Source organism: Diorhabda carinulata, chromosome X (genome assembly GCF_026250575.1).
Source record: "Diorhabda carinulata isolate Delta chromosome X, icDioCari1.1, whole genome shotgun sequence".
NCBI lineage: Eukaryota > Metazoa > Arthropoda > Insecta > Coleoptera > Chrysomelidae > Diorhabda > Diorhabda carinulata.
The window spans coordinates 51,708,793-51,726,890 of NC_079472.1; the positions used below are offsets into that span (position 1 = coordinate 51,708,793).

General features: G+C 31.8%; 2 protein-coding genes across 3 annotated transcripts in view; one reads left to right on the top strand and one right to left on the bottom strand.

Annotated features, from left to right (window-relative positions):
• Positions 1-2,775: 2,775 nt before the first annotated feature.
• On the bottom strand, positions 2,776-10,221 carry LOC130901499 (uncharacterized). The gene is made up of 3 exons (XM_057812935.1): positions 10,129-10,221; positions 6,440-6,571; positions 2,776-3,081 (listed from the first exon to the last, which is right to left on the bottom strand). Exons 1-3 carry the CDS (start codon positions 10,178-10,180, stop codon positions 2,873-2,875), a joined length of 393 nt encoding a protein of 130 aa, XP_057668918.1. The 5' UTR covers positions 10,181-10,221; the 3' UTR covers positions 2,776-2,872.
• Positions 10,222-14,414: 4,193 nt separating this feature from the next.
• Positions 14,415-18,098, top strand: part of LOC130901859 (uncharacterized) — a 29,927-nt gene continuing 26,243 nt past the window's right edge. For both annotated transcript variants that reach the window (XM_057813494.1, XM_057813496.1), the window contains exon 1: positions 14,415-14,701. In XM_057813494.1, coding sequence (XP_057669477.1) covers positions 14,644-14,701 — 58 coding nt within the window. In that variant the 5' untranslated portion in view covers positions 14,415-14,643. The remainder of the gene's footprint in view (positions 14,702-18,098) is intronic.

Genomic DNA, 18,098 nt, shown 5'->3' on the forward strand with positions numbered 1-18,098 from the left:
ATGTTAGCTACAGAGCGCAATGAAAGTAAAATGTTGATATAACTTCACTAGTGAACTAACCTTTATACTTCGGTAGCTAGGGAGGTCCCGTAGCCGTTACATACTCCCCTCAGCTTTAGAGCATTTTCCTATGTGCGTAGAATAGATTTTTCAAGAATACCGAGTCCAAATCTGGTCGAGTAATTTGTTATAAGCAATTTATTCGTTTATAAAGCTATAACTTTTGAAAAAAGAGAGATGAAAAAAGTTACAAATAAAAAAGGTTTGTTTTAAAAAGATGTACAAAAAAGGCCTGTATAGTTATTGCAAAAATGAATATTTTTTCTCACTTTATTGGTCATTACTTGGTTCCTACATGACGTAGAAAGTTACAGAAGTTTGAATGTACAAATTTTCATGAAGAAAAGCACCGAAATTTGTTTATAAGTGTTTAGAGGTTATATAAGTTTTTAAAAACGAGATGTACCTTATAGTAGCTTAAAGTGCTAATCAATGGTGCCTTTTTAATGAAAATTTGTACATTCAAACTTCAGTAACTTTTTAATAGATAATATTTAAAAGGTCCACCACATCTCATTTTGTAGCTTAATCGTTTAAGTTTAAAATAAGATGTTTTAAAACTTTCTACGTCATATAGGAACCAAATAATGACCGATAAAGTGAGAAAAAACATTAATTTGGCATTATATTGACGATAACTTTTGAAATATTCATTTTGGCAAAAAACTGTAGATCTTTTTAAAACAAACCTTTTTTATTTCTAATTTTTTCATATATCTATTTGTTTAAGAGTTAAAGCTTTATAAACAATTGTTTAAAATAAATTACTCAACCAGATCTGAGCTCGGCACCCTCGAAAAATCGATTCTCCTCATCAAAAAAAATTAGAAAACGCTCTAAAACTGAGAGGAGTATGAATTCCTACGAGATCCCCCCCTTAGCTGCCGTACCTACTATTACCATTTAACCAGATTTTCATAAACGTTAGTTCATAGTGGACTCGATTAGGATAAAAAATTATTTGAAATGGTGCTCATTGATTAGCGGAAAAAATATGTTACTTTTCTTCATCACATTTTATTTAAGGGGTAACACCACGGTAAAAATTTCAAAATGTCATTATCTTTTTTTTTAGCTAAAATGGTAGGGTATGTGAAAATGACGTCCTGGAATGATTATTCGAAAAAAAAAATTTTTTTCTGAGCTATGAGCATCAAACGCTTAGCCGCGTCAGATATCCATTAGCGACTAGTAAATAATACACACGGCTACCTATTGATGGCACTAGTGAGATTGTGAACTATATTTGTGTTAGTGTAGAGTCAGTTTGACCGTTGAATCACGCTTGTAGTCCCGTGTTCAAACTTTAAATACGAGTTAAATTTCAAAAAGTAAAAAGTGACTTTATTAAAAAAATTTTTTCAATCTTAATGATTCTGAACAGTTGGTGATTAGAACAGAGACTGTTTTTTTTTCTAGAATTGTTTAACAAATAAAAAGGAAACAAGAATGCTGAATAAAGTAAAATGATATAATATATAATTATTGTGTTAACAGGATGACTACACATGTCTGCTGATAATATAAAAAATGTTCTCAAACACCTGAAAGCATATAATGTGGGAACTGTCCTGTAAGCACTTACAATAATATTATTTTATTATTATGTCTCCATATGACTCGCGATTTTCTCGAAATAACTTTTTTTACACTACCACCACAATTATTTAGCCAATTTTGATCCGATTTATTAAAAAATTTTACGGAAGCTCATAACATCATTTTCTAGTGAACTACGTAGGATTTAATTGATAAATTGAAAGCTTTTTGTTTTACGAACTATTATTTACTTTTAAATTATATTCAGAATCTTTGGAAATAAACTCAAATTAGAGGATTTAGAAATTTAAGTGACTAATATACCAATAAAGCCACATAAAATCATCGGAAAGTTTCTTTTACCAATAAATAAAGTATTAATAAAATATGAAATATATCGTTGTTTTAGGCCTTAATTCAACTGTTACATTCCTTAAATTCATTATATGGTTATACTTAAATAACTTTTCTCCAAGTATTACAAGCAACTCCATATAGACTGCTAACCGGGTAGTACTGACCAACAAGCTATAAATTCTATAGTAATAAATTAAACACACTGCTAGGGACACCATAACGCTGCTTCGTGATTTCTTGCCTAGCAAATTGATAAGCCGTTTTGACATTCCTTAGTCCCCGGATCCTACCCCTATGGATTTTTTTCTGAGGGGGTATCTCAAAAGTAAAGTGTACGAATCAAGCCCGGCGACAATCCCTGAACTGAAAGAAAATATCGCGAAGTCAATGGCATCTCGGCGACAAATATCGAAGCCAGGTTCCAAGATTGTGTCCGATGTAACGGCTAAAATTTGGATGATGTAATTTTTAAAAAATAAAACCTGCATTTGTGTATCTCATATTGATTAAAACTAGAAATGCACATTTTTTGAAGTTTTTTTGTTATATAGATTTTAAATCCTAACTTTGGCACCTAACACCCCGTATGTTTGTATGTTATTATACTTACACTGACAGCTGGATACCAACTGGTACCACTTGGGGTATATCAATTTGTAAAATATATCATAGTTTCCTGATATTTTTACTATTTAGAAGTACTATAGAAACGTAGTTCATAAAGTACTTACCACTTTATATTTACCCACCCCTACTCTACCGACTTTGATAAATTCTTGAGCTAGCTGTAATATTTAAAAAAAGGCGAAGATACGGTGATTGAAGGTAATATAACTTTATTTTTATATATTCTAAAGTACAATTATTTCTGTTTTTTGTTTATTTAAACAAATAGCGAAAGTGATTTGTATTCTTATTATATACTAGCCAAGCTTATGCATAATACTATAATTATAAGATATGAGGATTTAATGAAAGCTCTGTTACAAAGAGTTGTATTACAGGTTTCACAGAGAACAGAAACTGATTTGGATGTGCTGGGTTTATTTTCATTGATGATATTGCATATATCCTGATTTTCGCATCCTCTCGTTGTTGATACATATGAATGAGATCCTTGAGTAGCTAAAACATAGAAATTACAATCTATTGCATTAAAAGTTTTGCAAAAAAATTAAGTATCCGCCGAATTCGAATCCTGGTTTTTTATTGATTTGTTGGTCGATATTTTTTGTTTGGGAATTTTGTAATAAAGATAAATTCACTAGTCTCAATCAATAAACTTATTATTAACTTGATATGACAAACAAATCCTTCCGTAGGACTTTTATGCTTTAAGTTTTCCAGAACATCTTGGAAAAATGGTTTACCAACTAATAAAGGTCAACTTGAATCTACATAGCCTCCCCAACAAAAATTATTGAATGTCCCCGTATTACAATGTATAATAATTCCGTCTCCCCAAAAAACGAAATCAAGAACTAGGTTCAATTCAGGACTCAAAATTAATATCAAGATCAAACAAATGCTGTTGCTTCTCGGTAAACGATCAAAGCTCAAATTGGAAATCAAAGTCCTTTTGTACAAATGCACGGTATCCAGGTAGGAGGATGTTCAAAGCCATCAAATACAAAAATAATACAACGAATTCAGTTAAAAATACTCCGCAACTTTGGAGTTCACGAGTCATGCGGGTTGCATTTTTTGCACCATTGAGGGGAGCGCTATCTAGCGGTCATATAGGATAATCGGGCGTCGGCTATATTGTTTATGCGTTTTTCGTACACAAACCAGGGTGATCATAGCACCATACCTTTGTGTTTCAATTCTTTCAAAGAATTACTGAAAGATGGTGAAGTGCGCTGTAGTGAACTGTAATCATAGGGCAGATAAATACCTTGTCAGACTAAAGAATGAGTCGTGAGGCGCGTAAAATTTCTATCAACAATCTGACCGCTCATATATATTAACTGCCATTTAACATTACGCCAAATTTCGTTTATTAGTCGAAGGATATTACCAGGGACTAATTACCTATATTGCTTTTTTACATCTATTCTACAAGGATCATCCATCCATATCCGACGAAAGACTGGAAATATCGAAATGTCAAAGATGATCTGACACCTTGAATTTGATATCTGAATATATGAAAAAAATCTCAATTACTCCTAGGAACGCAAGACATAAATTTTAGCAGGGAAATTGAAAGCAAGTAGAAAGAAAGAAACACAATTCAGTTGTATATTGTTAGAGAATTGAAAGTGAGAAGAAAAGTTATTAGGACATTAAGACAAAATGTGATAGAGTTAAATTCTGATTCCAGACAAACAAGAGGAAATAAGAACACTGTGAAAAACAAACCTTGCCAAGCACTAGCACACGTCCTTCTTGCAGCACGAGGAGGAAATACAACATTGTGAGCATCTGAAATCTTGTAATTCTTAATAGCTTATTCGGTCGAAAAGTTCATGTGGAAAACTAGGTACTCTAGTCTGTCTAATTCGGTCACTGCTCCTCACCTTCCTCCATATATTCGTCCTATATTTCTCACTATATCCCTTCACAAAAGTCATACTTCATCAAAAAAATAATCACTAGCAATGCTCCGGTATGCCCTCTCTCCTCAAAAAGAATCAACAACATGGCCGACGCCTAGTTGTCATTACTGCTCAATAGATGGTGCTCGCGTCACTTTGCCCTGCAGGGGCCTCGTGCACCCTAAAGATTCTTAACGCCCCTTGGTACGTGAGCAATAAAATACTCCATGATAATTTTAAAATACACACAGTGGAAAAGGAAATACACTCTCTAAGTACAAGCTATTACTAAAAGTTACCCGGTTATCAAAATGAACACGTCAATCGCTTAAACGAACCACTACCAGAAGGATAAAGAGAGAACGATCATCTGATTTACTAGACTTAAGCATTAAAAAAAATGTCATTGGACAACTTCTTCCTCAAAACATCTTCTATAGTAATATTATTGCTAAAAAAGCAGATTGAAAATGAGCTATAAAATATAAAAAAGCTCCAGAAATTCTAACCTAAAACGGCAATTACGAGTTACACTATCTCAAAATAGAATATTTATGGTTGAAAACAGTTTTTTCAAATTATATTCGGAGCCTGAATTTTTCTTATCCTTAAGTCGTTATGTTGATTTTGTATTAGGATTTGTTGGCTTATGGGTCGAATGCGACATATTGTTAATTCCAATTTCACTTTCCCAACTTTATACCTAAAACTATGAAGAATTAACACAAAAGATAATTGGTAAGTAAAAAATTGGTGTGACTTAAAGGATTTGAATCATAATTGATTCTTGACATTAATAGTAGCAGTAAATAAAAAAAATCGTGTCAATAGCCCCCAAAAATAATTTTTCACTATAGTAAATCTCAAATTCCTCTAAATCCTGACGTGAGGGGTCAAGTAAGAACGAGGATTCGGATTCCACGAAGACATGGTTTATTTTCTAATAACCAAGCCATAAGACATTTTTATTTTAAATATCGTTGAGTAATTTGGAAAAATGTTGAATGATCATACATAAGTACATATGAAATTTTCCGGTGTATTATAATCTTGTTTTTAAAAAGAAAATGTATAAAATATGTTTTATTTGCAATAGAAAACTATTAAAATAAATATCTGTAATTTTAATATTTTTTAACAGCCCAAGAAATATGTACACACTAAGATAATTCATTTTATTATATAATACTTTTATTGGTACATTCCAATGCTCTCGACCTCTAAAATCCCTATTGAACTAACGTAAAAAGTCAGAGAAATTTGTAGGTGAAAACTATAAATATAAATGAAACGCTCTTCTTGAGCGCTGTACACTGTATAAAGGTTAGGTTAAAACATAGGGATGGACAAATAAAAACATATCGATCAATATCGTATCGATATTTTTAAACAAAATCGATTTATGCAGTATAAAAAAATATCGATATTTTGATTTATCGATATTTTTCCTTTAAGATGTGATTATCCAAAAAAATTGTCAAATTATTCGACGTTAAAAAATATGAACACATATTTAATTTATTCAGTTTTATTTATTAATTTAGAAAATAGACATTTGAATATTGTTAATAAAATGAAGAATTTGATACTCGACTATCGATACTTCAAGATAAAAAAATTTATTCATTATTCTTTGAAAAAATATCGATAATTTAATATTTCGATATTTTATGCCCTTCCCTAGAAACATGCAGTGTCGGAATTAATATTTTTCATTTTAATTTTTGACCAAACCAACTTCCACTGCAACGTAAGTTTAGGGTTTTGTAAAAAGTGACTTGTTTCATTGTTATTGTTTAAAGAGATACAAATGTTGTTATAATCGTTGCGATAGTGTAATTACTTATAGGGAAAATAAATATTTTAATGTTCAAGAAAAAGTAGAATGAACGGATACCCTCAAAATACTATTGAAAAGTTGGAAGTTACTTATTAAAACTTACTTTCAGACTGATATGTGACACATACGGTGCTTTCAGAACAGTTTAATGTTTTCATGTTTTCTGTGTAGCCATAGTAACAATTACCTCTCAATTTCTCCATGCATGTATAGCATTGCAAAGTATACACAAAATCTGAAAACACGAAACACATGTTTTAAATGTATGTGTTATTTATAAACCTTTTGAATTAAATAAAATTGAATCGAATTACATTGTATAACGTGACTGTGAAACCAATAACAGAGCTATGACGTCTCTAGCCGAGATGATTTATCTCTCATAAATAAGATGAAAGTATCTCTGGTGAACTATATTTCTTGACAGTATGTAAGATAAGTTGGAATTTCTGAAACCGTTGGCGATATTCATACTGAACACACTGTTTTTACTACCACTTCACCAACACTCACAATTACACTGTCTGACCAAGTTATCGTCTTCAGAGACTGAAGGTAGGTACTTGGTTATCGAAATGCGCGTCAGACAGTGTAATTGTCAGTGTTGGTGTAGTGGTGGTGTAAACAGTATATTTGGTATGTTAGGTAGACTATACCATCCAGATTTTTATAACAATAGAGATTGAATTCATGTAATAAAAAATTGTAATCTCCCGCAGATTTATTATTTGATAGTAGCAAGGTTGTTAGCTAGAAACAGTGATTTTTGTGCTATGTTGGCTGAAAATATGCTTATATTTTTGTAAGTACTTGTCATTTTATGCTGATACACCTTATTACAAAAGTAAAGTAAGATTCGTAAACAAGTCCAAACCTGTCTGCTTTAGTGCTGTTTGCTGCCTGTTTTTTTTCTTTTACATAAAAATTCTTCAGTCTGGCTGCTGCTGGCAAAAAGTAGACACGTGTCACGATTATTACTAACTATTCATAAATTTATTTTACTTATTAAGTGTAATAGTATGTAAGTGATAGTTTTTAAGAATTTTCTATTTCCAAAAAAACGGGATAATAGTGTTACTGGACTCTCAAATAGAAAAGAGGTCAAAGATCACTCATTCTTGATTAACTTGTATATATACAATAAAAAGTAAATGTTGACCAACAATGATGTATTTCTTTTATTTTTAATACAACATGTATTTTATACGCTTCACTATTTTACTATCATAAAATACTGTTGGGACACTTACGACCCACTAACCAATACTATTGGGACAATGTGTCAAATTACTATTTTGCAATAATCAATAAATAATATCATCATTTATTTAAATATTTATTTATCTCGTCAAACTAAATTAGCAATAAATAAAAATCTTATTGAGAGCGTTAAAACCACAAGTGAGGTTATGTACCGTATATCAAAAGTATATTTTTATTCCTACTTTGTCAATTTCAAATCATCAAAAGATTTTTTTAGCAATAAATCCGAAGGATACGTTTCTTAGAAAAGATTTATTTACTTATATTAAGTGATTAGTAAACAAAAATTAATAAATATTTGACACTACATTTGTCCTCTGATCTTTCCAGATGTACTTCTCACTATCCTCCAAAAGATTTCAAAATTAATAAAAAACGTAATAGATAAAATTACTTCATATTTTGTTAATATTTATTCCAATTATTCCAGAACTCACTTTGGATGCGTGTTTTACGGAACGAGTCGTCAGGGATTACTTGGAAATCAATTTGGTATTACAAACAACGCTTATAATTGAGTCAGTGGAATTTATAATGATACTTATACCAGGACAAACGCATGGATTCGTCGACTAACCTCCAATGTTATGTGAAAAATAACATACCACTTTAAACCCACGTTCCCGTTCGCTGAAATTTCAATTCCACTATCTTGGGCGTTGTAAATTGACGTTTTAAATGGAACGCTCATCTTGAGCACTGTAAATTTACAATATGGCGACTACGTAATACAATCAACACTAATTTTGAATTGTATGAGCCTACATTCCACTTAACACCCACGACTACAGAAATTCCCATTTCTTCAACATAAAAAGTTGTAGGCGAAATTTTTAAGTTGAACGCTAATCTCTATAGAGTTTGGAATGAATATTTCCCAAGTACTGAAAATCTAATTCAACTTGGATTCCCGTGAATTTATGGTTGCAGATCAAACCACTCTAACTACATTCATTCCAACCTCACTCGTGTTTGTAAAAAATGACCCGATTTGACGCTATGTTTTAATAAATCAACCAATATTTTATGAGAGAAGTGGGCGAGACACAGGGATTTTTTCACATTGAAAGGGACGATCTACTTCAAGGACTCTTCTACAAAGAATAGGACGGTCTACTTTCATTTACCCCACACAAACCAATTTTGTGACAATTAAATTACAGCAGTCGTGTCACCATACTAAGAAAGGTTTTATATTGACAAGAACTATGGTCATATTAAGTCCAGTTAATATTTCTTCAATCTTCTAAGTTCATATATTGCTCCGCTTCAATTTTTGAGGTACGTTTCTTATTTTGAGTTACTCACAGTTTATTCCCCTCATAAAGTTCATTATCATTATCATTATGTTATTTGTTTACATTTTACTATGAAAATTGTATTTGTGGTGACAGAAGACAGTCTGACAGATTTGGTTACGTAGAGCATCTTATGCCAAATCGTTCAGGCTATCTTCTGGCGTCACAAATTACTTAGTTACTGTCGCCGCAGCAGACATTTCGATTTTACTTTAATGTAAATTAGTTGAACACTCCACTTAAAAACTCAATGACTAACAAATTGTAACATAACCTCTTAAAGCTTCATAATCCATTCTACTTGGGTTTACGATTAAAACGCCATGGGCCAAGTGGAACGGGAAAGACCGTGGTCATGAATATGATTTTCGTGAATGCTCAGAGCAATGTCTATTTTAATAAGACCATTGTTCTTGACATCACCAAGATAAAAGCTTTCAAAGGATGACTACACTTTTGCTGTAATTCGTGTCATCACAAAAATGGATTTGTGGGTTTAATGAGAGTAGACTGGTTGAAAACTGTGACGTTATGACAAAGAATCTTAAGTAAGCCATACACGTTAGGATTTACCGGAGAGGCTAGTTTTGCCTGTGCAGGTCAACCGAACGTCGGTAGCGTGTTTGAAGACATTCTGTTGTACCGGTCGTAGGTGATGACATTATTATTTCAAAAATGAATAATACAAAGATAGTGCAAAGTAAACAAAAAAGTATTGTAAGCGGAAGAAAAACATGTAGTCCTGTTAATTTACTGAATGAATAGAAATTTGAACTACATTTTGAAAACGACGAAAAAATATACTTGCAATGGTAACTCATATAAAAAAGAAACTGCAGGCGATTTTTTGAAGGTGAGTTATTAAATCACTTATTTATTAATTTCAATCAAATATTCAAGTGCTAATGAGACAAATATAAAACAACCGACAGGTACACCGACGGTGTTTCTCGAAAGAATTGATTTTCGATCTGGCGCTGGTCCATTCCTATGAACGAAACGTTCCGATCCACCTGCGCAGGTATACTACTCTTTTGAATCGTAATACAATTGTTTACAAAGTTGAGTGAGGTTAAGAGAAGTTAAGAACATATTCACATGGTAGAATTTGATTGCATCCATCAATTATTTTAATTAAAAATCTTGCGGAGCCTGTATAATCTAAATATATATTATTAGAATCCCATGTAATTTTAACACAAAGTACAGTAATTATCTTATATATACTTACCGCAAGAAAATGTTAAAACGAATATCAACAAGATATATACACACCTAGTCATCTTTTTAAAATATCTGATTTATTTAGTTGGTTTCATTAAGGTTGATAAGCGACTACCGATATATTCTAATTTTATTTCCACGTGGAAAAATAAACAAAGTTATTTTTATATTGGAAGAATCTGTGATTTTACATTTCGTCGAAATTTAATTTCATTAATTTAAACAAAATATATATTCATATACAGTCCAATCTAATTTTTCCTATTAATTTAAATGATTTCTTCAATTTTCGCTTTTATTTGGGTTAGTACTATTACGATCGTATCAATACAATGTACATTTTCATAGTTTAATAGCACATGGAAGTTATAAACGTGGTATTTCAATGATTGAATTGAGGTAGGTTAGGAAATTCTTCTTCTTGGATAACCTCTTTATTCTATGAGCCATAATCTGCTGCTGCTTTCACAGTTGTGAAAATAAAAATTTATAAACAAGTAATAGAATGATTATTTTATACAGACAAACTTAATAACGTTGCATTTAAAATGCATTTAAACTGAAATAAAATGAGGCATTCAGAGTAAAATATTTCTATTTAGAAATTTATTGGTCTTTTGCGTTAATGACATTAACACTAGTGACATTATTCTTAAACATGTAATAAATAGCACATTTACATGGTTCTCAAGCCAACGAGAATATACCGTAATGACTGTGGAAGAGATAATAGATTGATTTTGGATTAGACAGGAATCTTCGGAATGCTACAGTATTTATAAAGATTTATTTACACAATTAAAGTACGTAAGATAGAACCAAAATAGTAAGTAATAGCCAACTTAAGAATAGAATACTATAATTTATTTAGAACTATCTGAAAAAAAATAAAATATATTGATTCGGCAAGGTAGTGTTGGAGAACAATTTCGAAATGCCCATGTATTTTCTAAGGATTTTGGACAGTTACTTAAGGCACCAAAATCTAGTGTATGATACCACGGAGGGACAGCACAGAATGGAAGGAACAACAGGAGCTGGTCAAAGTTCAGTACTTGGACCGGATCTTTGGAACATCGTATACGACAATTTATTGAGGCAATGGTTGCCGGAAGAGTCGTTGTTAGTGGAAATTGCTGATGATGTAGTAACACTTAATTACTGTTGGGAATCTGGAGCCAGTATGATTCAAACTGAATCAGGTAATGCGGGTGGTCAAGAGCTAGATAGAGGATCATGGACTGTCGTTTTCCCAAAACAAGACCGAAGTTGTCAATCCTAAAAAAAAGAGGATCAGTAACATTGAGTGGGACATACATGTTGGAATATATGGTAATGAAATAGTTGATCGATTAGCAAAAGATTCAGTACTAAATGGAGTTTTTTGTAACGTATATACAGAAAGACTTGCTATCAATTCAATAAAAGACAACAGATAACAGAAACACTGGGATACTGCCTCCCGATTCTCAAATAACACCTATTTTCAAATTTATCCTACTTTACCCTTACCCCGAAGTATATTTTCCACTACACAACTTCGAAATTTTACTCAGCAAGTATACAATGAAGACTGGTCATGAGAGATATCCTGCCCATCTTACCAGGCTGCGTATTTACAATCATCAACCTGTACCTGCGATGATAATTCTTGTGCTGATCTCAATCACATTTTTTTCGGATGCAGCAATCACATTCATAAAACAAACAATTTGTTGCGGTTACTTGTTAAACAAAACTACTCCCTACCTCTAAACCTCATACACCTTTTAAGCATAGATAACCGACAAACTTTAGATCTATTAGTAAATTTTATCAAGGATATTAAAATTAATATCTAAGTAGTATCATTGAAAAATTCTGTAGCTGATGGCGGAGGTTTTAGTTGGTAGGGGAAGTGATGAGCCTCCATTTCCAACGCTTTCTCCATCTGAAAAAAATTTATATCTATAATACGGTGGTGATACCTCCATTCACAAAAATTTTGCCGATGATCGACGAAAGTTTAGGATATTTCTGATTTAGAGATATACTAATTTATTTGTCCACATCCACCACTAACTTTTTGTATACTTTCATACAATAGGCTTCCAGTATACACACGGTTTTGATCATTTGCTTTGGTCAGAAGAAATGGCTAATCTGGTGTGTCTTTGAGGTGTAGGAATCTTGATTTTTTTTGGTCGATTGCCTTCACATTGGCGTTTCAAACCGCTTGCTACTTCATATCATTTTCAGGTAAATGTTATAGTGAATAAATAAAAATCGGTAATGAAAATAGTTGTGAGCATCGTTAAATTTATGAAGACAAAAGAGTTAAATCACAGTATCTTCAAAGAATTCTTGAAAAGACTTGTTTCTAAATACGGAGATGTACTTTACCAAACAGATTAAGGTGGTTACCAAAATGACGAGCCTTGTATTTTTATTTGGGAAAAACTTAAACATGTGTATAGATGAGTTGTTGAATAATGATTATTCTAGTTTTCCTAGTATTAAAAATTGTTTGAAAAAAATCCTACTTAATATATAAAGATGTACATATATGAATTAAAATTATTGTCAAACCTATATCAAGACATCTCAATGAGGTGTAAAGGATTAAAAAAATGTTAAGATCCATTTTACTTAGTTGAGAATGCGTGGGCCATAACAATGGACAAAGTAGACAAATTTGTTGTTGCATTTGTTGGACATGAAGCCCAAATGTAAAAAAATACTCGTATAGTTTGAAAAAACCAGAAAACACGCTTCTAGAGCACATTAAACTAAGAAGTTAAAAATAGTATTATTGCGAAGAAGCGTCGGGCGTTCGATGTACGAGATTTATGGAACAAAGTGCCCTACGCTTTTTTCACAATAGGTAATACTAGTATTTTTGAATCATCATTGTTTTAATCCTTTTTCAAAAATTATTCTTTACTTTATAGTTTGTACTTTAAAAGCGTTTTTATGGTTTTTTAAACTAGATTTACTTTTCACTTTTTAGTTCCATTTATTCTTAAAAATAAAATTTTTCTTTAAGTTCAAGTCATTAGTACTGTAAATCTCCGACAAAGATGTAAAATTCTAATCAAACAACATAATAAAATTTAAGGTGTTCTGAAGTAATACTGATGCATATAGTAAATTGAATCTCCAACAGAAAGTTGTGAAATTTGTTTCGATGTAAACTTTTTTACAATAAGAACGGGATTTGAACCCACGACCAGCAAATCCGGAGGTTGACGTCTTAGCCCGCTCGGCTAACGAACGCAATTAAATTAATGGAATATACTAACATTAATAACCCACTTGCTCTTAGTCAAAAAGAGAGTTACAAACAAACCCACATTCAGGTGAAGCCAATAAAAGCAAAAAAATCGGAGGAAAATATTCACTATGACTTTTGGATTGTTTAGAATTGCAGTTAGTTCAGAATCAGCTAATATCCATCAAACATTGGATAACAATTCCGACCAATAACATCAAAAAGCCAGCAATGATTTACGCTAGTAATATATGAAATGAGTTCAGTGATCCATTATATCTCTATATCTATATCTCTCTATTGCAAGTGAAACCTTAAGATTTGGAAAAAAGAAAAAGTAGCTGCGGGCTATATTTGGTGAATGAAAGGGCTTTCTTTTCCTTTACATCCGATTGCTTTTTCGCAGTTTCTCCTCTTATCTTACCAAGCAATTGTGGGTAATACTCTTCTTATTTCACCTACCTCGAAGGCAGTCGATGAACACAATCCCATGAATATCCCAAAAAACAATCGCCAAGCTTTACTATCCGATGAAATCGTCTTTGCCTATTTCGGAGCAGGTTCGTCCTGTGCAATCCACTGTCTTTAGGTTGAGATCGCAAGCTTTTCAGACAACCTTCGTAGTTCACTGAGCGTAATAATTTCATTAAGTGGGAGCCAATTTTGACGCTCAAATTAATGTTTATATCATAACTTATTTTGTAAGTTCTCTTAATGTATTAATTATATAAAATAACAACACCACATGATTTTCGATTACAAAAATAAACAATTCCATACTTAATTTTATTTGTCAAGTTCATATTGATTCATGAAATGAGTTGCAAGTATTTGAATAACAAGGGAAAGTACTTAAATAATAAGTGGCAAGCCTCATATTACATGTAGATAAGAGTTAATTTGATTCTAGGATTGAGACATTCAGTATAATGCCTATGAACATTATTTTTAGAATCGCATCAATGGCATGTGTTGTATGTATGTGTGTGGAGTTGGCGAATCTTTAACCTTTTAATATCAGGATGTTTTCATGTCTACTTTTTCTCGGGCTGCCTTTAGTTTTATTTTCTCGCCATTAAGCACGCCGCATACCGTCAACATTTATTTCGTATCGAAATAAAATAAAATGGTTGATATAACTTCGCTGCATTCGATGAACGTGATAGGTCTGTTTAGAACGATATACCACATTTTCGAATAATAATTTCCATTGACCTAAATGCCTTCAGAAAAAATAGGGCGTTATTGTCTCTCTGGAATATTTTTTGTGAAATGAATATCGTTTCGTTTTTGTGCGTTCTTTTTATGATTTTTGATTCATCAGAGATGGGTGAGTACAAATAACAATAATTTGTGGAAGAGAATTTAGTTATTCTTTCAGGTTAATGTTAATAATTATTTATCGAGTGTGATTACGCAAGTGTTCCAAATTACCGATAATCTTTAAATGAAATGTGCAGTTTGTAAAAAACGCGTTTGATTAAAACACCTGCTTGTTTCGATGCAAGAGAGTAATTTCATTTGAATATTTCCCTAGCTAATTGAGAATTGGAATGAAGTGAAATATATACATGAAATATAATAAATAAAATAAAATGGTTAAAGATTACAATACAAACTATAATTGTAATTTAACAATATGTTGCCCTGAAATAGTAAACTGATGCAATCAAGTAACCAGAGCTTATTTATTCTGAGAACTCTTGACGGCGCAAAAGGATATGATGTTTACCTTCCATCTGATTAACTGATGTCCTCAAACATCTTTTTTTGCTTGTTTTGATACATCTCAAAACCAAAGAATGCTCTTTCTTAATGCAGTGATCCATTTATTGTTGAAATTATTGGTAAAAAAGTCCATCGTATTCCATTTTAAACTCTAAATACTTAAAATGAATGTATTTGTGTTACTAGTATTCTATTTTGATTTAAAATACTCACTTTATTCACAAAAATTAATTAAAACATTATACGAGGATGGTTAAAGAATACCACTGTATTAGAAAGTACATAATCTATACAGCATATGTTTCAAATTTGAAGACGCCACGTTGTTTAGTATTTGTTTGGCAGCCATCAATAGTGAACATTTTTAATGAATTTGTAAACATATAAGAAATTGGTCATCGTTATGTTATACAATATTTTTATTTGAAAGGCATTAGCCCAACCAATATAAAGGCTGAACTAGATTCTAATCTAGGTGAGACTGCTCCTTCGTTATCAACAGAAGAGTATTGGGTAATTGGGTTGGAACGAGGCCGTACGACCTGCGTAGTAGTCGACCAAATGAGGTGACGACTGTTGAAGAAAATTCACAAAGTGGTACTGGAAGATTGTCGACTGAAAGTGCGCGAGCTAGCAGACATAGTAGGCATTTCAAAAAGTGCGGTATATCGTTTTTTAATTCAGATTTTGGACATCAGAAAGCTGTGCTCAAGCTTGATCACAATGGAACAAAAACAGCGTCGCGAAGATGTTTCCATCGAGTGTTTGGCAATGTTTCACAGAAATAAAGCCGAATTATTACATGGTTTCAAAACCATAGATGAAACCTGGGTTCATCACTTCCCACCCGAAACAAAAGAACTATCAAAATAACGAACTGAGAACAAAAGAGAACCGGCTCCAAAAAATGCAAAGACCGTTCCATCTGCAGACAAAGTCATGGCGTCGGTTTTTTCAGATGCGTGTGGAATAATTGTCTATAAGATAAGATGGAATAAAGTCAATGGAGTCTGGGGCAACAACATAAGTTAGGCCGATGACACAGTGCTGATTACAGATAATATAGATGACCTACAACAACTAATTAATATAGTAGGCGGACATAGCCAAAACATGGGATTAAACATCAACATCAAAAAAACTAAATTCATGATTATCACTAGAGAAGCAAATACGTTTAGAATATCTAGAGTAACATATAATGGAAAACCTAAAGAACGGGTAGAAAAATTTAAATATCTAGGAACATAGCTCTATGAAGAATGGTCGTCGGACGGTGGAGTAAAATGCCGAATTGAACAAGCTCGAAGTACATTCATGAAATTTAAAAATGTATTCACATGTACCGACTTCGATCTTGATCTTAGACTGAGACTTGTGCGGTGCTACGTTTGGTCAGTGCTTCTTTACAGGATAGAGGGTTGGACCCTTAAGGTAAAAAACTTCAACAAATTAGAGGCATTCGAAATGTGGGTATATCGTAGAATCCTGAAGATACCATGGACTGCCAAAGTGAGGAATGAGGATATTCTCAGGCGTATCAATAAAAACCGTATATATTGAAGCTTTTTCATGTCTAATTGTCAAAAATTTTGTCAATTAAAATGTTCTGACGTCATATTCTGGGGTGGTTATTGAATTTAAATTTAGTTTATAGCAGACAATTTTCGCTCCGCGCTTGTTGCACCAATATTAGAGGTACTCATACATTCGAAGTACTCTGGCCGAATGCTTCGGTATGCATCAATAACGAAGCAAACTGATAATTTTCATTTAGAATACGCAATTAAGTTTTATGAAATTATACACTTATTACCTGATATTTTAGTTTGGATATGAAATTAATTCCTTGAACTTTAATTCTGTAGTTTGATCAGAATAATTCTATTTAACAAATCAGACTCATCAAAAAAGGCGTAAAATAATTTTTTTCTCCAACCATCAAAAAATGTTGACATTTTTGTACTATTTTCAGGTTCAAAAGCCATCGGCTGCACTTCGCTCCGCCTCGTAACTGCAAATATTGCTTGTAAAAAATATGCACTTTTAAATAATATACTATTTTAACTGAAGTCAAAAAAGGAAAAATTATTTACGATTTACTTTATGTGGTGTTATTTGCAATATTTCTTGGTGCTTATTTGGAAATGTGCCCATCCCTATTTTTAGTCATAAAAAATCGGATAATTGATACTTGAAATTTTTTAAGTATCATTTTAGATAAAAAGTTTGAAAACCAAAATTTCAACACTTTCATTTTAACCAGTTTTTTACTGGAAGAATATACAAAGACGAACAATTCAACAAATAAATTTAAAATGATAATTTCAACATTTTTTTTCTATTTCTTCGCGCCTATAACGTTATGTGAATTGCACAATGATTTAATTGTTTAAAAAAATTTCTATCTAGTTAATAAAAGTTTTTTACGATTAATAATTTGATTTTCATTTTTTTATCAACCAAAAAGTTTTGAAATTTTGTTTTTTTCACCTTATAGTCCAGGAGTTGCAATCTAAAAATTTTTTTATGAAAATTTATAGTTCAATACTATAGGAGTTGAAAAAGCGAGGTTTTCATGGATTTGCAAAGCCGAAAAATATTTAGAAAAATTAGTTGTCAAAAAAATAGATAAATGTTTCTCTCACATAGTATGAAATGGTTTGTGTAAAGAGTATCCGATAAAAAATTTCATTCTCTTTCAGATAAAAATTTACGCAAACCAATTTTTTTGGTCGGGAGAGTCAGGAAAGTCTTTTTTATAAAGTGTGTGATTTTATTTTGTTCGCTTTAATATCTACTTTAAGATTATCTAAGTTAGTGTGCCCAGAAACGGCGGAAATATTCAGCAAACCAGCTTAAAATCCATTGTAGGGGTAAGCTTCTAAAACTATAATAGTTTCAATACTTTCTGTAGTTTTTATAACTGTAATAAATATTTCAACTCGATTTTCACAAATACAGAATGAAATGTTATATGTGAGATGCAACCACTAAAG